General features: G+C 47.0%; 1 protein-coding gene and 1 long non-coding RNA gene across 2 annotated transcripts in view; one reads left to right on the forward strand and one right to left on the reverse strand.

Moving 5' to 3' along the window:
- Positions 1–7,568: 7,568 nt before the first annotated feature.
- LOC116960541 lies at positions 7,569–9,780 on the reverse strand. Its single transcript, XR_004406445.2, has 2 exons — positions 9,695–9,780; positions 7,569–7,975 (listed from the first exon to the last, which is right to left on the reverse strand). It is a non-coding gene; the product is annotated as an uncharacterized LOC116960541 (long non-coding RNA).
- Positions 9,129–25,202, forward strand: part of RCSD1 (RCSD domain containing 1) — a 35,090-nt gene continuing 19,016 nt past the window's right edge. The window contains exon 1 of the mRNA XM_032988263.2: positions 9,129–9,312. Coding sequence (XP_032844154.1) covers positions 9,307–9,312 — 6 coding nt within the window. The 5' untranslated portion in view covers positions 9,129–9,306. The remainder of the gene's footprint in view (positions 9,313–25,202) is intronic.

Genomic DNA, 25,202 nt, shown 5'->3' on the forward strand with positions numbered 1-25,202 from the left:
CGGGGGGCGGGGCCCCTCTCTTCTCCGCCAATCGGAACAGCCCCGCCCCGCCCCGCTTCACCAATAAGGGCACGCCGGTGAAGACCTCGCGGCTTGGAAATTAGCCAGCTCCCTGTCAGCCAATGGGCTCGCGACGCCCCGCTCGCCTCAGCCAATGAGAACCGCCTGGAGGCGGGGACAAGTCCCCCACTGCTTTCGCCGGGTTGTAAACATCCCTGACCGCCGCTGCCTCGCCGCCGAGAGGGGAGGGGAAGTGGGGCGGAGCCGCCGGTAGCCCGGCGGCCAATGAAAAGCCTCCTCAGAACTTCCTGCCAATCATGTGACGCCGGCCGCCGGCACGAGCGGCGCGTGCGGGTGGGGGGGGGGGCGGGCGGAGGCGCTGAGGGGAGGTGGCCCCGCCCCGCCCCGCCCGGCCCCGCCCCGCTGGCTCGCAGCCGTGACGTGCTGCGAGGCGCGAGCGGCGGCGGCGGCCCGCGCGGTGCCCGGCCGCCCCCGTCCCCTGGCGCTGCCCCCCGCTTGTCGCGCCGGGGGAGCCCGTCAGGCCCCCCCGAGGGTGGCGGTGGCGGTGGCGCTGTCGGCCCCGCTCTCCCCGCTGTATCGGCCTCGGAGGGTGGCTCGGCCCTCCGTGGGGGAAACCCCGGCGTTCGGTTACAGCGAGCGGCGGCTGCCCGGAACGGGCTTGGACTGTAACGGGCAGAGAGAGGATCGTCTGCCGCTAGCCATAGCTTGAGCCTTACTGATACCTGCGAACTGAGATGATTAGAAAATACGTATTTGTGGAATAACCTTATCAGTTTGAGCTGTTCTAACCGTTGTGCTTCAGCACAAATACTAATCTTTTGAGGAGTAGTTAGAGTAACAGAAGGATGAGGAACTCAAAAATAAACTGACTTGAGGCAGTTTGGCAAAAGGGTCAGGGCAAAGAAACATAAAGATAAGGAAGCTGCAAATTAGCAACAAAACCAGACCAGGCCAGCCTTGGAGAACAAGATGTACGTGACCACAGGACTGAGTTTGTGCAGAAGGGTCAGCTGGCAGACACTGTGAAGAAGACTGCAAGCCTTCATCTGAAGACCCCCGACGACCACCTGAAGACTCCAACAGACACACGCAAGAGACATTAACATACGCTAATGAGTTCCCAGCGAAGTTATGAATATGATAAAAATATGATTAAAATGTCATGAATATGTACAATTAAGGTAGTATAAATGCTTGTTGATTTTGTCTTCACACACATACAGTAGGAGGAGCTCTCCCCTGCGTGTCCGGTGCTGTAACAAGGAATGCCTGCTTTCTAAAACTCCAAAATTGAGTCTCAGAGAGTGAATTAATTACTGCTTTCTGGTAACACCACCACTTGCAAACTGCAGGATGTATGTCAAGGCCATCTCTTCTACAAGACCTGGTTTTGATAGATGAACAATCTCCTGGCCTTCGGTGTGTTACTTACAAAAATAAATGCTGAGGTATTCATCACCATGTGCTCAGTCATAATGATTTGTATGAAGAAATGTTTTCAGCTGGGGTAATGTTGAGACTTGACTCAACTTTTACTAAAAGGTGGTGGATTTCCATTCCACTTCAATCTTACCAAGTATGTCTACACTACCCACACAGCAACGTTGCACAGAGAAACCCAAACTAACTTAATGACTACCACTGGCCCCCAGGTGCTCCACAGCACCCATAGCTTATAGCAGGCCAGAGGAATCATTTTGTTGGGCTGAATTCAGGAAGGAAAATACACCCCACATCCATTCCCTGCTATTTATGTACTGTCCTCTTGTGTACTGGCAGAACAAAGTGATTTTTCCTCCACTATTTCTCTGGCCTGCCAAGTGTGGGCAGAGGGCCTGGCTTTCCCTTCCGCTGCTGCCCTCTCCTGGCCATGCTCAGGAGAAACCTGGGGTTTGCTGCAACTAGAAAACCAAACCAAACCAAACCAAACCAAACCAAACAAACAAACAACAACAAAACAAAACAAAAAAACCTCAAGCACTCAGCTCGGGTAGGTGAGAAGCTCCTTCTCCAGCAACAGAGTAATACAAGCAGCCTTGTTTGTGATACAGGACTAGTGACGTTTCAGGGCAGCGTCCGAAGGAGAAAAGTGGCAAGAAAATGAGTGAGGCATGAAAGAAAAGACTGTGTAAAAATTGTCTTTATGTATATGGGATTATGCAATATATTTAGATGAGGGGCAGGAGTGGAATGTGTTGAAGGGGAAAAACAGAGGAGGCATTCTGCAGGAGTGAAAAAAGTATGGAAGAAAGGGACAAAAATGGTCTAGAGGAAATGGTGTAGGAAAGAGAAGGGGATGAGGAAGACAAAATGCAACAAACTCTTTTCATTAGAGATTTTGCTAGCTAACCCAGACAGAGACATTAGAGCTTCTGCTCTTCTCTGCCCACCAACATGTGCGTGTATACACAGAAACTGCTTGTTTCTCTCCATTTTCATGTAGTCCTGCCCTCAGAGCCTGGGGCAGGGAGCGTCAGTATTTACCTGATGCAGTCAAAGGGATGAGTGGTAGAGGGAAGGTGGGAGGGGAGGGATGAGTGTGTGAATGATTTTACTGGGGAACGGGAGAGCGTGACAGGGAGCAGACAGGAGGGATTGGTGGGGTCAGCACAGGAAAGAAGGGATGCCGTGGAGAGTATGTGGAAGTAACAACATGTGTCACAGGGAAAAACAAAAAGTATAGAAAGGAAAGAAGATAAAGGGGATATGGGAAGCAGAGCTGGCGATTCTTTTTTCTTTTATTTTGTTTCAGAAAAAGAAAATGCAGAAAGGCGGAAAGTTTTTATAATCTGGAGTTTAGCTGTATGTATTAGCTGAACGTGGCTGTCCCTCCTTCGCCAGGCAGGGTGTGTGTTACCGCAGCCTCACAGCCCCTGTGGCAGGAGAGTCAAAGCGAACCTCGCAGAGAGCGTGGAGGATCATCCCACTCTCCCCCTGCCACCGCTGGGACCGCACAGCGGGATCTCAGGGGCCAAGAGAAAACGACCCATCCAAACAAAGCCTGCCAAGTTCTCCTCGCTTCCCCCTGCCCCTCCAGCCTTGTGGCATGTCCGCAGCCGTCCCTGTCCGCAGCCGGCGAGGGGTGCTGCTGCCCAGCCCCAGCCGGCCTGCAGGACTTGGGCTGATGAGTCTGGTGGGAATTCAGCGCTAAACAGGATTTATGGAAGCAAATAGTGTTCTGCTACGGAGAAGAGGATTTATTAGGCTGAGTAGTTTCTGCAGTGGGCAGTGCGCACCGGCGTACTGACTGACTTGCATACTGCACTGAATGAAGGGGTCTTCTTTTGGTGCCCTCTTTCTTGGATGGGTAGCGTGGAGTGAACTTGAAGGGTGAGGGATAAGGTCTTTAACTCCTTCAGCTTGCTCTGGAAGGATGTGTTCTCTGAAGACAATCTTCAGGCTCTCACTTCCTCAGCTAGATCTCAGAGAAAGGAGAAGGATTCTCTCTTGTGGTGCAATATGTCCAGGGGCTCCCAGCATCCTTGCAAAACACAGTCAAGAAAGTATTGCTAACCACTAGTTCTCTTTTTCAACTCATGTGCTTATTTACATTAAAAAGACCCATGGTAAATAGACAGGAATATCTCACCATAGTTTGAGCTAGTTTACTCCCTCCCAGAGCTGGCCAGTTCATGGAACAATCTTAATTTCAGTGTGGTTTACATGCCATGGGCCTCAGGCTGAATCTGGGGGCTGTGTCTCCGGAGAAAGTATATTTTAGCCAGAAAGTGGGCAAGGTCTCCATCCTGGCTAGTGTATCATCATGCTCTGTCTGCCCTCTTCCTAGCTGGTTTTGCCCTGAGCCAGCTCTCTCTTTAGATAGCATGGTTGTTGATGGGCTGGGCAAGGTTTCTCTTCAGACACACAGTCTAGCTATGCACTGGGCCAGGCTTCCTGTCTCGATCATGCAGACTGTCCATGAACAGAAACCTTTCTTTGTCCAGATAACACTTGCAGGCTGTGCAGTCTCCCCATGTGTAGTGCTTGATTTCTGAGCCAAGCCAGCTCTCCGCACCCAAATGACAGCCAGAGTGATTAAAGTCACTTGCCGCTGCGTTTGACAGAGGCGACTGACCTGTGAGTCAGCTCTGGCAAAAGCTGAAGTACTCAGTGCTTTGAAGTGCCAACGTTCAGTGCCACATGAGACCCACCATGCAAATTGTTTCTAAAAATGTTGGTTAGATATCCTCCTGAGGAGATACCAGCCCTGCTGAACAATGCCATGCTACCGCTATTAGGAAATGGCACACAACACAGCCCTTTGCTCAACAGAAAAAGGTGTTGCATGGTTGTGCGTAATGCATTTATTTGTTCTCATCCTCAAAGTTCCCAAATTAACTTGGTTGGGAATTCAGCTTCTGACCCTTTTATCCGTGTATTCTTTAAAAGATAGGTAAAATGAATATAGCACTGGCCTGGTATTGAGCTAAAAGTCCGTTTAACTTTTTTTGACAGCCACTACACAGGCAGCTGCAAGGCAAGCTTCCTCTGTGCATAACCTGTTAGGGATCAGAAATGTTCCATTTTCAGTCAGAAAATCTTGCTGTTCAGTCAGAGCTTGGGCAGCATGCTGAGGAAGCTGGTGCGAGGGCTGGCTGTGACACTGCTTTCTAGGACGTTAAGAGATGGGCAGTAGGACTGGCCTGAGAACAGTGTAATCAAAACCATGGTTGTATCCAGCACAGATACCTGGAGCTGTGTCAGCACCTGTGTTCTGACCGTAACTTTTTGTTTGTTTATATTAAGCCTTGTGTATTAAAACTAGTAGCTGGTAAAGGACTTGTTCAGTCTAAAAGCAAGCTGTCAATGGCTGATGCTGGATAACATTTGTCCCATCACTATATTAATATAACGGGATGCAGCCATGCCTCTTAATACTCCAGCTCAATTTGTTCTCTGAAGTCAGGCGGAGCAGCAGTGAAAGAAGAGCTCTCCAAAGAAATGCAAGTGCAGCAAGAGATGACACCAGCTGCCTGTACAGCACCCACCAGCCCCAAGTGGCCTGGTACGAGCAAGGGTGGTCTGCCTCAGCGCGATCTCGTTGCTGTGAGCGGAGGCACTCAGGCAAAGCACCGCAGGTGAAACGCTCCCTGTGCGGTACAGCATTTTCCTAACTTTACTCTGCTTAGGGAAAGGCTTTTGCCCAGAGCCTGGGAGTTAAGAAGCCTGGTTAATCTGAACTGTGATGTTACCACTCAGGGGCAGGATGACAGTCAGGAACACGTGAAATGGTTCAATCTTTCAGTTAATCTCTATCACCTACTTTTTTATATGGCCACCGCCCAACACACAGTCTCGCACTCCCTGTCCGATACAGCTTAGCAAGACTCACTTATAACCGTGTCCTTTTGTTTAATTCAAGCCTCTCCGGTAACGGGGCTTTCCCATTCACATCGGTTCCCAGGGGTGCGCAGTGCCTGGCACGCCGGGCCGTGGGTACGCGCGGGCACTGGCACGTGTGTGCGCGTGTGTGCACGCGGGTGTGTGCGCTCTGAGGCATGCTTCGCGGCAGCTGCAGAATCAGAGCAAAAAACATCAATGGTACAAAGTGTTCCAACTGACTTCATTTCCTGCTGATAACTCCCTGAAGAGGAGGGTGAGGCTTAGCGGCCGCAGTGTTAGTTTGATGCTGAGGGGCGAGGGCAGGGTTGGCGGGAGCAGATACTTCAGAACACCGTTAGCAGAATGGTGGGTTCAAAAAGCCAGTTTCCCATATAGTAAACGCTGTTCACGTTCCCTTCCTGTCAGCTTGCCCTTGTCAGAGGAGCTGATGTGCAAACCCAACCCAAAACAGGATGTTGGCTTTTAGAGTTGATTGATCTTTGAAATGCAAATGCTTTTTTCCTGTGGTTACTTTATCCCCCTTTTTTTTCAGTTGAGAATTGAGTTGCTTGAGTGGGAACAAGAAGGGTTGAGACCCCATTTTAAGGGGGTCAGAAGCCCAACATGGTAACAGCTACTGGTTAATAGTATGAATTCTGGAAAATTATGTGGATAGCATCAGCCAAAGCCAGACAGAACAGACAGAACAATCTCAGATACTGGCACTGGCAGGTGAGCTCTACTAAACCCTCAACAAATGCCTTAACAAAGTACAGCGATTCAATCTATCTTGCAGAGACCCACAGCTCTCTCCACCCTGACAAACATGCCTTCCCAGATTTGACACCTACACAGACACAACCAAATGAGATAGCCGCGTGGACACAAATATCAAAGTTTCAGATGCTCTCAAAAGCTTTCTTTCCTGAGTGGTCTCTGAACAAAGAGTTGCCATATCCCTGCATCTCCTTTCTGTTGATCTTGTAACCTCTGGCAGCCCCACTGTCCATACTTCATAGCCAAAATGCAAGAGGCCAGCAAATATTACACATGGTGTTCCTCAGCATGGCAGAACTACTTAAGCTACCTCTGTTGCAGGCACGCCAGGACGAGGGATTTCCTTGAACCTCTCCCCCCCATGCTGCCTGTAGCAGGAGTACCAGTCATTTGGCCTGAAGCGAACTTGCTGCTTTGGCCTCACATGTCTTGAAAAGGATTAGGGGTCCGTAACATTTTCTCATTCAAATGAAATTTCCCCTTAGAGTCTGTTTTAGTGGCACTTGTGATGACTGCGATTTTCTCCTCCTGCGCAGAACAGATGTAGAAAACTTTTTTTGCATATACGAACAAGTTAGTCTCATAGACACTGATATATCCCAGAAGTTCTGTAAACAGAGATACAGAGAGATGCAGAGTCATACTCTAAAATATCTCACATTCCTACTTGCATGGACACATCACGTAAAACACCCAGTTCCTCAGTATAACCTCCCTTAATAATGTTTGTTACAAGGTTCTTGCAGTTAAAGCATGTGGGTTGTTTGTTTCAGATTTTCTAGTGTTTTTCAGTCCAGAAACAAGGAAGTCTAGAGCAAACCACATCTTATGTCTTCCTGTCTGGAGAAAAACATACACCATTTTTCTGTTCTTTCTCTCCTTGCTCCTTCATGAAGAAAGATTAGCATTAATAAACTAAGTTCTGTGTCCCATGATCAGAGCAATGGCATCTGGGAATCCTGCTGGCAGAAAAGATGTGCCTTGTGGCAAGATACATGGGAACAGAAATAAATAGAGTGAAGAATTGTGGTAGGGCAGCTGCCGCTACCTTTGCTTTATTAGTATGGGTAAAGCGATACTGTCTCAGCCTAGCAGTTTCCTTTTCTGTAGACCTAAGCAAAAAGTTTTCTCCACAGAGTACAACCCCTGAAAGCAGAAAGAAAATACTGAAACAGACCCTGAGCGGCATGAAGCAACCACTGGAGGTATGTGATTTTGAAGGTCTGTTACATGGCAGACATCTTGAAAACGACACTTGTGACCAATGCCCACAGTGAAATTCCTGAGCATGAAATCCTCCTCCTGTCCCGACAGCGGGCAAAGCACGGGCAGCCCGAGCACCCTGCCCTCCCCCCTCCCCCTGCTTCTCAGTTCTGCTCCCATCCCTTCTCCCACCATACCATTTTCAGGACTTTAAGAAATCAATAGGATTTCCAATCAAGAAGGAATTTAATTTTTTCGTATCTTTTAGATTTTTAATTATTTTCTTGTATCTATAGTTGCAGCATCTTCTGGTTTCTTACAGCAGAGCGATTTCAACTAATCCAGTGTTTCAGTAACAGAAGATTAATTAGTCCTCTTGCCCTATCTCCAGATTGCAGCAACTCAGCCTATCATTCTTTTGGCTAAGGACTGAGTAACTATTGTATACTGAATCTGGGAGATAATGAGATCATTCTTTCAATCTGCTAAATCAGAAGTCCTACAGCATGCAGTACGACAACAGTTAACTATACTGTAAGAACAACTATGTTGAGAGGATTTATCGGTAACAATAATCTGGTATATCATGATGGTCACATTTAAATCCATTCCGGAATGTTTTCCACCATCGCCAGCAGGGACTTGTGAAACACTGCAAAGCAAAAGTATGCATTTCTTTCAGAAAAGATGCTTTAACTCTCTTCTGCCCCCGAGGTATCATCCCAAAATGACGACATGACATTGTGTCACTTTGCAGCTGCATGCAAGGCAAGGAAGCCAGCAGAAGACAAAGGGAGTGTTTCCAAATTCCTGTGCACCACCCTGCTCTCAAGAGGTGGGGACTGAAATTCTTGAGAAGGAGCATATGCAACAGTTGCTAAAAGACATGTCTAGTTTACAACACTGTGATCAGAATGGAAAAGGAAACTGTACCAAAACATTCTTTAGGCTTATTTTTTCCCACCTGAGTTTTTCTACCATGACAGAAGCTTCTGAATTCCAGTACACAAGTCTTTCCTTCACTGTGAAGGGAAAGAACATCCTCCACTGTCTGACCTGGTAGCGTGAGACACACATTCAGGGTGGAGAGAGCTAGTCCTGCTTTACAGCTAGCCAGTGACACCTTGCATGAGGACCTTCTGCTTGTGCCCACATTTTTGCAGCACCCTTCACAGTGGAGCCCCGATCTCTCCTTGGGGAATCACCTGGCAGCACAGTGCTGCTTCTATTATTGTCATCCCTGGGAGTCTCAGCCATGCACCAGGACTCCAGAGCCTTAAATTCTGTTCAAATGCAATAATCACCTTTGCACTGCTTCTCTTCTGCCTCTCTAACCACTCTAAAGACACCCCACTGCGGACTGAAATTACCTAAAAGTGTAAAGGAAGAGAGGAGGGAAGCTGCAGTTAGAGGAAAAAAAGATCCTCCTCACAAATAAACAAGGAAGGGATCCTGCAGACTTGGAGAGAGAAGCACGGACAGGGGAGAGACCCAGGCAGAGACATGGGGGGGAGCAACTGCAAGCAATGGAGAGAAATAGAGGCAAAACGGAGCTGGCAGGGTGAGATAAAGATAAGGTGATAGAAAATACGAAGGGGAGAAAGAAAGGAAGGAAGAAAATGCACATGCGGGGTCCCCAAGTTTGGGCACAGCAGCAGTTTGCTGCTTGTTGTCTCATGAGCCCAGCACTCCGGGAAGGACACTATCTGTTTAGATTTGTGTCTAAATTTAAACCCCGATTGCCTTGCCTCCCCCTCCTCTCCCCTCCCTCCCTTCCTCTCACCCACCCGCCCTTCTTCCTTGTTCGTAGTGCAGGGCCGCTCGCTGGGCTCTGTCAGTTTTCAAGCTGAGCAGGGGCTTGGATAGTACATACCCTCCACAGCAGCACGATTTTGCTCTGGCTCGGCTGAAGTTTTCCCACAGATAAGAGGGAAAGGGGTGGGGAAGAAAGATTGCCCTGAGGACACCTCTCTCTTGCAGGACATGGAGGTAAAGAAAACTTTTATTTCCACTAGCTTGTGACTGGCTCCTCGGTCTGCATTAGCTCCACCTTGCAAAGCAATTTCTCACTAAAGGCAGCTCGAAATATCTCTTTGCCGAGATTCAGATAAATGTCTTCCCCCCCCCCACCCCCACCCCAGCCCCTGCCATGCACCTCGGAATATTTTGCAGGTTTTACTCCAGATTTGGAAAGTAGGGGATGGTGTGGGGAGAAATTACATCTATGATAGGGGAACGAGGAAGGACTGCCATTTACTCTTTTAGTATCTGAGGTGGGAAAGAGAGTTACAATTTAAAAGGTACCATTTTGAATGATTGTTTTAAAAAATCAGTAGAAATGGGGACATAAGGAGAAGTCAACAAACCGTACAGGATTAGTAGGCTCCTTGGGGTTGATTCCTACCCAGCTCATGCAGCAGCAGCTGTGATTTGGACCCTCAGCGGTGTGTCCCCCCGTTCCACGTGGATTGGGCGGTCTCACTTTCGTTATCAATAGAGCATTTTAGTTCATGAAAGAGGACCCGAGAACCACTGCTTCGGCAAGGTGAATGAGTAGCACACCCCCAGAGAGTTTCCTGTGCCTTTTTCTCCATTCTGCGTGTCCTGTGCTTCTGGAGAGCTGGAGCTCTTGTCTCTGGGTGAGCACACGGCTGGTGGGCAGGAGTCAGGCTTCCCTGGCATTTAAATCCAAGCCTTCTCCTGTGTAGCACCCTCTTGTGCAAGGCAGTTCACCTCCCCTTGTCTCTTTCCCCATTCATACAAAATGCAAGCGATGGTGCTTGCTTTGCTTGTGTCAGACTGGACCTGCTAGCTTTTCAAATGGTTGCTTAAGTGACAAAGGAAAAAAAAATATATTTTTAGGAGGGTCACAGGAGATAGAAAGGCGATTACAACATTGGCAAAACCTCAAATGATGAAAGAGGGCTTTTGGTATTGCTCTCAGCTAAACACAGATCTTACCAAACACTTCATATTTTCTCCCCACAGAAGCTTTTTTCTGCATCGGTGCAGCCCCAACAGCAGGGGACATGCAACAAAGCCAGGGAACAGTGTGCCTGAGGCACCAGTACAATTTTTCTTTGAACATTTCCAGTGCATAGCTCAGCTGGGCAGTTCTGACAATGCCCAGGTGCTAACATTGCAGTCCTTGTTATCTGTGCTGGCCTGCCCCACAGGCAAGGGCTAGAGATCAGGCACGTTCATTACAAGAAATGTCCTCTAAAGAGATTTTGGTGTAGAGAAAGACCAAGCAGTGATCAAACCAACTCAGCACAGACTACATGTGGCATGACAAATATATAATTTTATAAGGGTTTTCAGATTTGAGAGAGCTTGGATCAGTGACTGTTAACATTTGTTTTATTCTTTTTCGCTATATAGTATTCTGTGATGTCTCAGAGCAGAGGGGGAGTTGAGCTCTTAATTTGTTGTAACTGCTGTGCGCAGTAAGCTGCATATGGAGAAAAGACTAAGTTAGGGCCAAAGCAGATATTTTGTCATGTTGAGGAGACTGTCCCCACCACACCCTCTCCTCTCCACACACAGAGGACTGCACCCCTCTGGTATTTTCTGTTGTCTGCCGCAGTGGTGTTTCCGAGTAGAAAGGGACAGACCTGCCATTTCCTTTTTGGGAGACACGTGTGACACATACGGCAGGTCTGACAGTCAGGAAGCTTCTCTGAAGTATTTAACCTATGACTTTCCTGCTCTTGATTCTCTCCATTTACCTCTATTTCCTACTCTTTCCACATAACCTTGTTTATTGATCATTCGTAGTTTGCTGCATCCATTCTTAATTTTAAAACACCTTAACTCCCAAGACATTTTTAAAGTAACACATTTGGTTTTCCCTTCCTGCCCCAACCCTCCAAAAAGGTGGTTAATGTCCCAAAGGTAAGAAGATATTAGACCAACATAGAGCCAAGAGCAAAGGCTTGAGTTCCCACCTGCCAATTCTCTGCTCTGTTTCTTCCTGAGAGCTTTTTACAGGCAACATGAGCAGGACCCAGAGACTCACTACAGCTTTTTGCTTTAAAAAACAGACTTAATGGTCCTGTGCAACAGGAACGAGAAGTTCTGTCATTTCCCCATTTGCTTCATCAGTGATGGGCAGAGTCGCTCTGTGCTTTCCTGCTGGCATAACTGGCAAGCTCTTTGCTCTAGTGGGACATATGAGGATTACCAGTATTAGAGAAAAAAGGGCAGAGGGCTGACCTAGCCAGCTGATTTCCATCACAACTCTGGCAGAAAGACTCTATTTTTGAAAGACCCACAGAAGCAAGATAGCTGTGATCACTTTCTTAGAGTGGTTAGTGTGGTTTTGCTGCTCCTTAGGGACTAGTACCTACAGTCTTAGGCATTCTGCTGTCAGGAATGTGCTACATTGAAAGCAGTGACTGTAACCATTTAAGTTCTGAAGAAGTAGGAAAGGGCAGCAAAACCTCATCCTTGCAGTTCATGTAAGTTTGGGAGTCTGCCGATTTTCAATTTTGTTGTTTTTTTGTTTTGTTTTGTTTTGTTTTGTTTTGTTTTGTTTTTCCGTGAAGACCAACTTCTTGATGCAAGATAGATTTGAGAATCAGTTTTCTTTCTGGTGTTACAACTGATGAAAGGAACTTGAAATCACGAAGCTTATATCACAGACAGTTAACATGAGGAGTTCATATCAAAAATGTGTACAGCTGGCCCTGGTGAAAGCTAAGCCACTTGTAAAAAAGCAGCCACTAAGCCTTTGCATTCATGGTACAAAAAGGATCAGAAATTACTGTGTTGCTATCTTCGTTTACATCTGCAGAGTTGGTCGAAGCTGTCAAATTCCCATAGCTATACCAAACCTTGCTGCAGGTGCTGTGAGTTAAGACATCCACTGAAAGTACTTGCAGCTTCCTGCAGCCCATATTCAACAGCAGTCATGGCATTTCTCTTCCCAGCCTCTCGGTAGGAGCCTGGGAGCATGGAGGCATTTGAGCTTTGGTTGCACAGCAAGGGGAAGCAGTCCAAGACTGAGTTTCACTTTGGTGGCTCCCTATGGTGCAATGGGTTCCCTAAGCTGTGAAGGTGCAGCAGACAGGTTTATTTTGGAAAGGTTCACCTCTTCTTTGTGCCTACCAATAGATTTCTTTCTGTGACTTCTCCATTCCCATGTCTCTTTTCTGCAACTAGCTCCTGCTAAATACTCATGTTGCCTGTTGCTACACTGGCTCAGGAGAGGGAAAGCTTCTCCAAGGCTGAGAGCAGTTCTCTGCTCAGTTTGCCACTTCCCTTCTAGGCAACCTCCTGGACGTTGCTCCAGCCCCAAGCTGTGCTCTCCCTACACCACAATGTCCTCATCTGGAACATCTAGGGAGTGATGGGGCCACTGCTCTTTTCAGTAAAGCTCCCTTCTGTGTCAGGTGAGGAAACCACAGAGAGGCCCCAGGTCCTGCCCCACTCTAGTGAGCAGCCGAGCAGCGTGGAAAAAAATCACTCAGAGTTGTCTGTTCCCTCTCTCAGCATGAGGCTGCAGAAGCCTCCTGGGGTTCAAACACATCCCCTCCCTCAGCAGGCGAGGTCAGAGCCATTTGTTCCTTTGGGCTGTGGTCAGCCAGACATCACAACTGAGCACATTTCCAGGTCCAGTATCCCAATTGCTGCACCCTTCCAGGAGCCACAGGGAATGATGCCCTCGTCCAAACCATGGGGCAGCTTGCTTTCAGCATAGGCACTGACCCTGTCCATAGGAAAACTGCATTAGGGATTAAGTGTGACCTGTCACCCAGGAGGACTGAAGAGGGGGTGGAGGAAAGGGTACTTGGTACTGTGCAGATGAGGGGGTGGAAATCTGTAACGATTATGGTCCTCAGAGCAGCAGGACAGCGAGCCATGCAGAGGTGAGCTAGGCTGAGCGAGGTCTCTGCCCACCCTTGCAGTTGTGAAGCCAAGATTGAGTACAGGCATTATGCCATGGTTAGCTCTGCCAGGAAACAATTTCCCTTTCTCAGGAAGCTCTGCTGCTTGGCTTTCATTCCAAAACTTTAAGCATTCCTTTTCCACTCTTCTTTTTTCCTTTTGCTTAACAGAACATTTTAACCTCGAATACACTTGTTTTCAGTGTTTCCTCCCAAACTCATCAAAATGACATGTTTGCGCAGTGTCTGTGTCGATAAGAGTATTTAAATATACTAGAAGAGGTACCATATGACCCCATTTTCCTCCTCAGATCTGGGCAGATTTAGGACCTGCCTGACAGTAAATAGCATGCCTGCAGCAGAGGATCCTGGAAAGAATTAGTTTCACCAGAGTTTCACATCCCAGTGACTGGATGAGACCAACCTCTTGAAGGACAGCAAGGAACAAAACCAAACCCATGGGCTGTGCTGTGATCCCTTCTTGTACCTAGAAGGGATCCCAGAGTAAATGTTTGCAGAATTCAAGCTCTTCCTGTGTCACTGGAGAGGGGCAATTCTTCTGAAGCCCTCCTCTCCCTCACTCCTCATTTTAACCTTTGGTTGTCTGAGTATTCCAGGTCACAGTGATAGCATTTTGGAAAAACCTTCTTTCGTGTACTCCACAGTCTAACTGTCAGGATGTGTTACTGTTGAGCAGCATATTATGAATGCTTTCTCATACATTCCCAGGATCTGCTTATCTGAAGAACAGGGGAAAACATCAGCATTGCTTTATCAATAGGTGCTGCTAGGAAACTGCTGGTTTTCATCATGGAAATGACCAAGCCCATACAAACCAGGGGTGGGTTTCCTTTCTGTTTCCATGTGGTTGGTTAACAGTTGTAGAGAGGTGGATGCTCCTTTTCTTAAAACACCAACTCCACAGCCTGAATTTGGGATCTGAGATGGCAGCTGTATCCAGCATCAGGAGAACCTGTTCAGAGGACCTCTCTGTTTTACTGGTGAAGCCTTCTTGCTACCTGTAGGTGCTATAATATGACAGAGACACAGCCCGCCTTGGTGACTTCCAGACAATTATATGTCTTCAGCAGTTTACAACACAGCATGCATAAGGATAAATTCGGTCTAGAGACAGGAGATCTGTTGTGTAAGGAGAAGTTATTATTGCACAGTTGCTTCACACCTAGTTATTGTCAGAGGTATGGGGCATTTTATTCATATGGAGTCCTGCATAGACACTGATTTAAGTCTCACTGCATCCAAGCCACAATGTATCCAGCTATGAGTTTTACACCAGAAACACTTTTACACTAACATCAAGTCTGAGGCATACCTTTATGATATCTTATTGTCAGTATATGGGTCCCGGTAACGTACTGACAAGGATGAGGCTTATCTGCCTCATTAGTGCCAAATGAAGTTTTCAACTGCCAGAAAGAAAGAAAAAAAATCATTAGACCAAATTCTTGTCAGATATGACCACATCACTTGCTGAAATCAAAGACCAGACCTCAGTTGCCAGATTGGCAGCTGGTGTAGATGCATGCCCTTTTTCTTTTGTTGTTCAGCACAAAATTTTAAAAGAACTCAAAACCCATACAACAGGCAGCAAGGTGGTAAGCAGTTTTTTGCACACAAGTGTCCTTACACAAATAAACCTGTTTACTCCTTGTAACGAGATGCACACGGTGTTTTGGTCAGTGTGGATGACTAGTGGCCAATCTGTAAAGGATATTGATTTACCACTGGAAGCTTCAACAAAGCCACTGTTCATCTCAGGCTTCTCAACTGCATGCTCTCACATGATCGGACCACACCTCAGATTGTGCTTTTGTACAAATTGGAAGTTAGGGCATGCAGTGGTGCTTTTCTGAGGATCTTGAAGTACTTCACAAAATGTAATACCTTTCCCTTATGCTCTATCACTGAACTACATTCTGCTTCTTAAGGAAATAAATTTATTGCTCACATAGATCACTGCTTTTCAAGCACAGAGAATTAATGCTTGCAGTTTGGAAAGTCTTGGTATCTAAAGGATGCAGTCCAGCAATTTGTTGCTCACAAAATGCAAAGGAGAGGGAAAGCTGACTCAGAAGAGTGGAGTTAAACAAGTCAGTGTGGCTTTGCAGTGAGGCAGAGGACAGTAGTCTAAAACTTTTAACACAGAGGAAACAGAATTAGTGCATCAGAAAAGCAGTACACCTAGGAATAATGGGATCCAATTAAAGGGAAGCTGTGTATCTCACTGAATATCAGGAAGGATTTCTAGCAGTGAGGTCTAGCAGGGCTTGGGATAGCGTAGTGGAAACCAAATGTAGTGGAAACCTCTTTCCCATGAGAGATTAAAAAATAGACTGGATAGACCATTAGAAAGACAATGGCAGGAGCAATCTTCTATTGCATTCAAGCACTAGTATTGATAGGGCTACCAGAGGGGCAGGACCATACTGTTTCTGCAGTTCTTCCACATGTGGGGCTGCTAGCAGAAGCTTGTGGCTATCCAGCATCAGGCCCTCAAAGTGTTTATGATTCCTTCCCACTACACCACATTGTCCAAGCCCTGCAAACTTCTGCCTATGGGAAGATTAGGTCAAAATAAATTGGCATCATATCTACAAGAGTCTGAGAACTGTTCTTTTATTGCCTGTGTAAAACACAAAACTAATTTTCTTTGTATTCTTTCTTCCTGTTTTAAGAATGTGTTTCTTTTTCCTTTAAAACTGTGTACTGCAACAGCAGTCATGGGTTATTCAAGTCAATCATCTTGAGACACCTTTCTGCTGAGTGCCATGTTCCCCTGATGTAAGTTCAGATGAAACAGGTCCTGTTTTCATATACACACAATTGAGCTTGTGTACCAGGCTTCCTAGGAATTTCACCCCTTGGGCACTGCAGCGAGTGTGCATTTAACTTGTGAAACGTGCACAGTATAATTTGGCTTCCCACTTAGTCTTTACAAAGCACGCAGAGTTGTCAACACTGTCCCCTTGTGAAAAGCTAGAGTTTCCATTCCCAGTTTCAAGGTACTCATTCCCAGTTAGAGGCAGAGGGGCTGTCCATGCAAACAAGTACAGGCATGCATGCTGGTCCTCTAGACGGCAGGTGTCTGTCTGTAAAGAGGACAGAGTGGAAGAAAAGGGATGGATTGCTGAGTACACTGGAGCATGAGGTGACAGGAGACATAAAGGTAACAAGTCAGACAGGCCACCCATACAGAAAGGAAACAGTCTGGGCACTTCTCTTTCATCTCCTAGCTCAATGCAAAGTTGTCTTTTCCATTCATATCAGGACTTCTGATCTCATCCAATACCACGTACTGCTCTGTGCAGCTCAAGAAGCCTTTGCTCACAGCCACTCAGAGCTTTCTTCTTGGCCCCTCTCCTCCTCCTCCTCCTCTGTATGCACTGAGCATGGGTCTCACCTTCCTTGACTCTGCCCTCCCGCACCAGTCTCCTGCCCTGGGCGCTGGCATCTCACACTGCTCCAGCTCTGACCGCAGGCGCCTGGTGCTCCCCGTGCCAGGCCCCGCAGGGCTTTGCTCAGGAGTGTGATGTGATGCTCAGGGCCCAGTCTCAGGGGTCCATCCCTCACATTCACACTCTGATACAGCAAACCGAAGCCTGCATCATCTACAGCAGCTCTTTGAGCCTTTGTAGCGGGCACCAGTTTAGTCTGTAGAATCTCAAAAGGTGAAAGTTGGAAGCCTTTTCTTTTTGTATCCCATGGGAACGAAAAGCTGTCAAGTAATGAAACTGCCGTACTTCTGCTTCTGCTCTGCAACTCAAAAATTGCTGGATCCTTCTCTTGTAAGTTGAATAATTTTTTCTTTGCGACACCTTTCATTTTGAGGTCTATGAATTCAGTGATATGCTGGCCAGAGCTTCCTAGTGCCGATTTACTCACTGAGCAAGTGGTGTGCAGGCAGTGAGCCCGTGCTTCCTGGACACGTGGTTCCGGTGGCCCAGCTTTAACCTGGAGAAACTGTGCCTGAGGTTGAAGAACTTAGTCCCCCTTCTTGCCACCGAAAAAGCATGTAAACGAATTTTAGTCAGACATCAGGAAAAGGAAATAGAACATTGAGGTAGGTAGGGTGTTTCAAAGTTCCTGCAAACACTGGGTTTCTCCTTTGCAGGGTTGTTGGGAGAATTTTATAAGCAGGTTAACTCAGAAACAGAGATAATTATCTTTCTCAGATCACAGAAAAAATCCATGTCAAAGGCCAGTCTGCAGCTCAGGAATTGCTTGTGTGCATTTTTCTTAGGGTATACAGTAGAGTCATTTACCTATGGAAATCACTAAATTCCTATTGCATCATTAGAGCCGATCCAGGCTGGGCTGAAAATTCAGAATGCTATTTTCAAACATAGCAGCAAATTACAGCTGCCTGGATCCATTTGCTCAGCACAGGGCCTCGTTTTCAGGGGTCTCACAAACTGGAGACTCCAAATGGAGACAAAGGGAGGGCAGCTGCTGAGACAGCGGCTTTGCAGACCTGGATCCTCAGTGACGCTGGAGCTGCTGAGCCCTTCAGGGTCCAGCTAAAAAGCTTAGCATTCACACCTCAAGCTGGCTGCTAGCTGAGTGCTTACTATCACTTTCCTCCGCTCCATATCTGCGTATCTTTTTAGACTAAATTCCTGGCTCAGATAAACATGAACCTCCTTCTCTGACCTGCCTGTATCCAGTGTAGACCTAATTTAATAGCAATGTGTTACAAAGATAGCACAGCTCGAACTGATGAGTCCTGGAAGCTGCAGCAGTTGGGAGCTCTGTGTAGGCTCATTTACCCCTCTGATTTTATGTTCCCAGCATGATAAATTGAGAGGAGTTGAATCCCTGTGCTGCTACAACTAGACTGTCTCTAGTGTTGAGTTTAAATGGGGAGGTATCACAGTCTACTTACAGCATTTTTCAGAAGAATTTTGAATTGTCCCTGCTTCTTGCATTCTCTGTGTCCATTCTTTGACAGCTCGGTGACTTCAGTTTCTAATTTGACTTTCTGAATAGCTTCAGATTAGATAATTAATGCATACTGTACACGCACCTGCTTAAAGTTCATCCTTTTTAACCACTGTCAGTCGAAGAGCAGTCGCTCCCTTGTCCCACCTGAAGCATCTTGCGTCTGTGTCTCCTCCTCTTGAAGTTCATCTTTTTTTCAGACCAATGCTAAAAGCAGGGCTTTTTTCCTTGCCTCACGTGAGGCGAGCAAGGGAGAAGCTAAACTGAATAGCGGTTGAAAGGTGATTCATCAGGCTGAGACCTTTCTTACAAGAGGGGCTGGTCCATTCTCTCAGACCGTTTCCTTCGGAGCAGCTGCCCAAGCGTCTCCGTGCCTGTCGGTGAGAGCAGGGTGCATCCGCGCATTATGTCTACAGCTCCAGGGCCACACGAGTCACTTAAAGCAACACTATGATTCATATGGTTAAAAATAATGATTTTTTTGCAAGGCACATTTTAGCCAACAGAAAGCTGCTCATCTCAGAGGTCTGTATCAGATGATAACTACGGTTCATGCATTTTATTCCCCACTGAAATAGTACACACACATGCCCAGGCTTCCTGGCCATCTCTCTCCTCTGTGCTTTAGTTGAGGAGACTGTGCCCGCATGAGATCGGATGCATTTGCCCCCCAGACTGCACTATTTCCCCTCTCCATGCGGGCAGCCTGGGAGGTTTTGCCAATTGTTCCTCTGTTAGCTCACTCCTCATCCTTCTAGAGCATCAAGAGCTCCCCAGAACAAGTCCTGGAAGTACACACAGAGAGGCACCAATTAATTTGGGAAAACTTGACAGGCTGTGTACAGTTCCCAGACCATTAAGAAAAACAGACATCTGAGAGGGAAACATCGGGAAGCTGAGAAGGATTCTGGGGAAAACCCTGGCCAGGAGTGGAGCTCTGTACAAGTAGCTGGTGCAAATGGAGCACTAGGAAAGCAGCTGCGTCTTATGGTGGCCATCACTGCTCTTCTCCAGAACTTACCATCTCAGCCTTCTGCCCAGGAAGCATTTACTAGTAGTGTGAGTATCTCAAGGACAAATCTCAGATGCTGGTTGTACAAGATGCTAAAGACACGTGGCAAGCAATACGCTCCCAGTCCAGCCAGAACACCGTCTTGGTAGCAGCTGTTGTCAGCTGTAGATTAAGACATCAGCATCACTCTACCAGGGGTAAAGAGCAGCCCTTGGGTCCGAAGGAGCTATTCCACATCTGGAGCATTTGTGGATTCCTAAAACACCACCACCTCGTCAATTTACCTATTCAATGAATAATTTCTGAGAAATAACCCCTTTCTTTCCCCCACATGCCTTTCACGTGTATTACCTATATTTTAGATATCTGCAGTAGCTCGTCTGGCTGTTTCAGACAACATTTCTTGCTAGAGGGCTCCCATCAAATGGAGGGAAGGAGCTAATGACACACCAGAAAAGCCAGAGGTTTTCCTGAACTAAGTCGACAACTGTGTAGGTGTTCATCTAATTTAAGTTTGGATAAACGAAAAGTGGTGCTGCTTGGAAAAGAGTGGGGATCTTCAATTATTTAGAAAAGTGGTACATTGGGTCTCAGATGACGCTGAAATCCAGCTGCTAAGTTAATTCCCACCAGCCTCCTTCATTGTGGCCTTCACGGAGAAAGGAACTGAGGGCTGTATTTGATGGGGCATTTCAGAGTAAGAAACTTTGTTTTCAGCATCCCAATCCAAATTTTCATAATCTTGAGTAATAGGAATGCTCACTATATCTGCTGTGGGATTCTGGCTCGCTGGCAGCGCTCATGTTTTAGAGGCACAAAGTATTTCCCCCCAACACACTTAGAGTTACTGTAAACTTGATGGAAAAAGACTGCAGATGTGTCACTGCTGTTCACTTGGAGTGAGGGAAGAGCTCCGCAACATCAACATTGTTCTTTTAAGACCAAATGCTCATTATAATGAGCAAAAAAATGAAAAGAAATTTTTTCAAACTATTTGTTCCGGATAGATACAGACAGTATTTTTAAAACAGACATATTAACTCAAACGAAATAGCACGATACTAAATTCCCAGGACTTTGTAAAGGGAGGGGACACATTAATCTAGTCTTTTAGGGTAGTCAAACTTAGTAACTGCAGAGGTCTTTGTTAAACTAGTCACGTCTTTGTATCTCATTGCTTAAGATGATGGCTCAGCTCCAGTTTGCACTAGTAGCTAGATGATGTGAAATACATCACCACTTCCAGTAGCCACATAATAAACTATCAGCTTTTGAATCTCACTGTATTTCTTTTTTATTTTTTTTTTCCCTTGAAGCTGTAGCATCCTAACTATCTCAGCCTCATTTTAAAAGGCATGTCTTGCTTTCGTGATGGCAAAATCCTGAATGGAGTCACTAGCGCACCTCAAAGACTCAGCAGGAAGAACCCTGTGTGGTATGTTTGGGCTTAAAACCCAGCACAGATGAGTTTTTGAAGTTGGTGCTGTTTCAGATGACAGGAAACCCCCTCTTGCAGGGAGCTGCTCCACAGAAAGACTGCCATACTGCCTGTGTGGGCACAGCCTCTGTTCCTTTAATTGTTTCTCCACTTGTGTGGCTGGGTATGACCACTTTCAGCCAGGTGTCAACTTTATCCACAAGCCTTTTTCTGCTGCCTGAAATTATTTCCATGTTGGCTACTTGGCCTGTCTGCAAGCAGTTGTGTCGGGCTTGTAATGAGGCAATTACGTACGCATGGCCTTTTTACAGGAAAGGCTGAGGTCGTTTCTCCTGGAATTGACTGGACTCCTTAATGAGGTTTATCTGTTTTCCCTGCTCACTCATCCAGGCCAGTTCCCCTGTCTGTAGGGAACTGGCCTGGTGGGCAATGTAGATTTCTGTGTCTCCACTTAGCCCTGCTCCCCCTTCCCCCTTCACTGGCTGCAAGCATACGTTGTCATGTGTCTTAAAAACCTAGTGATCTTGATGATCACAGTATCTTCTTACTGTATATGGCACAACTTCTCCCCACGGCCTCAGGTCTCCCTGGTACTCAACAGCCCTTTATTTCACCTTCCTACCTCTCATCCCAGCCTCCCATCTTCTCATTTCAATAGGAGTCCCCTTGCCCTTCAGGTATCTTTTGGACCTTTCCTCTTGAATAGTCTCTTCTGGCACTGAATCTCATTTCAGTTGTTCTATTGTTACTACTTTGGACATCTTTGAGCTTCTTCTTCCTCTCACATTGTTGGCTAAGTGATCTAGGGAAGCTGTCGTGACTCTGCTTGCTGAGCTTGCGTGGGTTACTGCGCATGGACAGTTGTTAAGGTACAGCCCTGCAGCTGCAGGCAGGAAGGGTAAGCTGGACAAACAGGAGATGCATGTGACTGTGAAATCTGTTGTGTCACTAGCACAGCGTCCCTAAGGCACCCTTATAATCATGCTGGATGTTTTAAAATTTTAAAATTTTTTTAGAAACTGGAATGAAATCCCATAAAACACATAGGTCACTGGGAGGGAATCAGTCCTTCATGGGTGCTGGACTTCCTTAGGAAGAGTTTTATGGCAACAGGTTATCTCGGTTAATGTGTGCCCAAAGTACCCTGTACCACACAAAATCCAGATGGCTGCTTTTCATGGCTACAGAGGTGAAATGCAGGTACCTGGTCAGGGTACAAGTTCATGCAAAGCTGTGATGGGGCTAATGATCCCTTTGGTGTGAGCACTGCATCGAATGAATGCATCCAGTTTGATGCTGCCATGAGAAATCATGCAACACTGACTGTGGGACTCAGATCCCTTATCACAGGCTTCCTTGGGCTGCTCTGCGTTGTGGTATAGCTGTACTCAGACACGAGTGTTGTGGAGAACCAGTGTGCCATGGAGGACCAAGTGTCAAGATGGAGCTTCTGAAGCCCAAGACTAAAATTCTGTCCTGGATTTTGAGTAGCTGAGGGCAAGTTATTGTGTCCTAGATCAACTACAGGATTAATGCAGAACTGAAACATTGCATTTCACATCTTCAGCCTGGAGAAACCCCTTGCAACCATTGCCTGACTTTGCTGGTTCCTTTGCTTCACTAGGCATCTGCCTGCTCAACATTAAATTCAACCAGTGCCCAGGGTGCTGCTTCTGCACAAGCCTGGTATTGCCCCGCCTGACCTGCCCATGGGTGGTATGCTGTCCAGACCAAGCTGGCATTAGAAATTAGGCATTTCCGTGTTTCATACCCCCTGCCTTACATCCCCTCCTGTCTGCTCCTCTCCCCGGGAGAATACGCCAAGCATGGCAAACAGGATCAGGCCTCTCACACAGAAAAGGGGAACGGTGACACCCATGTGTCGCTGGAGGTTTCTGCAGTCACCTCAGTCAAGGAATCCCCAAAGACTATACATACACACAAAATAATTGATTTACGTTTTAGACGGCACACCACCTCCTTCCCTGAGCATGGCTGAACAGCCAGATGCCTCCTCCAGCACGGGGCACAGCAGAGCCAAGAGCTGCTCACGTCTCCGGAGGGTCCAGGCTGCGGTTGTGTACGTGCTGGCCCCGCACAGGCACGCTGCCCGGCGGGGACCAGGTGCTGCAGTTCGCTGCCTCTTTTGGTAATGATGGCTTTTCATCAAGCCATTCTTGGCAGCCTTTGACAGATGCAATAAGACACTTGCTCAGGAAGTGGACGGCCTGGGCTCCATTCTATTCTCAGGGAGCGCAGGCTTCAAACTCTTTGGTCTGTCTAGCAAGAGATGATCTTTAATCTGGTGTTTAGGGCAAGGCTAGGGTGAGCACTTGTCAGCCAGCCTCTTAAAGCCATGACAACATGTAGCAAAGAGTTCAAGGTTTCCTGGGGCAGAGGGAAGCTCATGTACGTGCCTGGTGCTCTGAGTGCCCTTCTGACAGACAGAACCCTGGCCTCCCTCGGGACTTCTGTGGTGTATGCAGCAGTGGCTACCTATGCATTAAAATGCACAAGCCCATACATTGCCCTCTCAGCAGAGGCTCCTAATTGTGAAGGTTTGAGTTTATGCTGCTCTAATGAATTGGTGCATGCAGTGTTGGGAGCATGTTGGCACCAGGCAATTGCCAAATATTGTCATTACTAAAAGGGAAACTCAAGATCTCACTTGTACCCAGTGATAATTGCTGGTTTTCCTGATTTCACCAGACTGCTTAGCAAGGACAGGCCAGGCACTCCTGAGAGCTACATACCACGGCACAAAGAAAAGAACAACTTGCCATAAATCCAGTCTCAAAATTTTTCAACACCAGCCAAAGACTAGTGCGAGGTGGCCTGCATAACCTTCCTATATAAGGGCCTTTTCATCCCAGACTGTTGATGTTATGACATGTTACTAACAATCTCCACAGGGGCCAACAGGAGGCTGCTTTCTCCACTTTGGGCCCAGGAGGCTGCGAGGACAGCAGCAGCCGTTCCACCTCAGCAAGTTAAACTGAGACTTCATGCAATTACTCTGTTGAGAAGAGATGCTTTTTGGAAGATGTGGAGAAAGCTGGCATTAGTACTGACAGTCCGTCATGAAAAACAATGCTATGTAACACTAACATCACTCCCACTTTGCTAGCAGAAATGTGTCAACAGCAGAGGGAAGGGCTTCTCAAAGGGGAGGTTAAAATAACGATTATCTCATTGTATTTTCATTGTAGTCACTTTCTGAAACAGAAAGTAGATCGTGTATTCACCACTTCTAATTTCCTTACGCCGACAGATGTTTCCTATAATTCTGCCCTGCAGGACGCAGCTCCTTGCCTGCATGTCTGGCACTTGGCTGCTCTCTGCGGCCCATCCCCTCCCGCCCGGCACGGCCTGGCTCTGCTGACGGAGGCAGCCACGGCCTTGCTGGCCGTGATGGAGATGCACCTCTGCTTGCGAAGCTCTTGAGCCACAACCGCTGCCTCCAGCCACCACCCGCTGGTCCCTGTTGCCCAGCACAGTTAGGGTGTATTTTTACTCATGATAACCATTTGCCTTGATATTCAGGAGCTCTGGGTAGTCCCAAGGTTACTTGGAGGGAAGTACCAGAGAAGGACCCTAAGCAAGCTTCTGATCCAAACAGGCAGCAACACCTGGGGAGAGCTTCTCTCCAACCACCGTGCTAACTACCCAGGCCCTTTTACACGTAGGCATAGGTAGCTCAAACCACTGAAAGAAGAAAAGCCAGCAGGATTTGCCCCTCTACTTTTAGCAGGCAAGGGTTAGGCAGTACAGGAACCATTTATTTAGAGTATAGTGGACAAGTTCAACACAGTGCCCCTTCCTTTGAAAAGCATTTGTCCCTTTACTAGTTGCTGGCTACACTCTGTCTCCCACCTCCACCCAATTCCCGAATCTTGCTTTTGTGAACCTTTAAATTTGGCAGAACTGAATGTCTGCTGTTTTGAAATTACTGCACTGTATTTGGGAGCTGCTTGCTGTCTTCTGGATGAAAGCTGCGCATCGTTGCTGAGCTGGAATATCCTCACATTACCCTTTGGGCAGTGCTTGACCCTGAGTACCAAGATGGGAGCAGTTCACAAGGGAGCACTCAGAAGGAGAAAATCAAGACCAGATCGCTGCAAGTCTCGAGAAAAATGTTGCCCTAAAGCAAACTCTTTCCAAACACAGGGAAATGTTACATATTTTTACGTATTTTATGTAAAGTAGGATTTGCCTACCCTTTCTCCTAAAAACAAACAAACATGCAACCCTCCTTTGAAGTCTGTGTTACAGTCAGAGCTCCTTTCTCTTCATCACCCTCATTATAGCTACGCAATAGCCTTGCAGTTGAGTTCAGACACACACTCATCCTATGTTCATTCATCTGTGGTGGGATCAGTGTTGACCTGGATACCAGTCTGAGGGGGGATGTTGTACTTCTCAGAGTTGTTCTTGCGGCTAAGTGATTTGCAGGCTTCAAGAGGCAGGCCGGCTGGGATTTACACTCAGGCAGCAAGAAGCTTGCTCTCCACTGAAAACATTACAGAAAGGAAGAGACTTAGAGGAGACCTGACATTGTGTTTCTGCAATGTGTATTTCACTA

This window comes from Tyto alba, unplaced genomic scaffold (genome assembly GCF_018691265.1).
Source record: "Tyto alba isolate M040663 unplaced genomic scaffold, T.alba_DEE_v4.0 Super-Scaffold_14, whole genome shotgun sequence".
Lineage (NCBI taxonomy): Eukaryota > Metazoa > Chordata > Aves > Strigiformes > Tytonidae > Tyto > Tyto alba.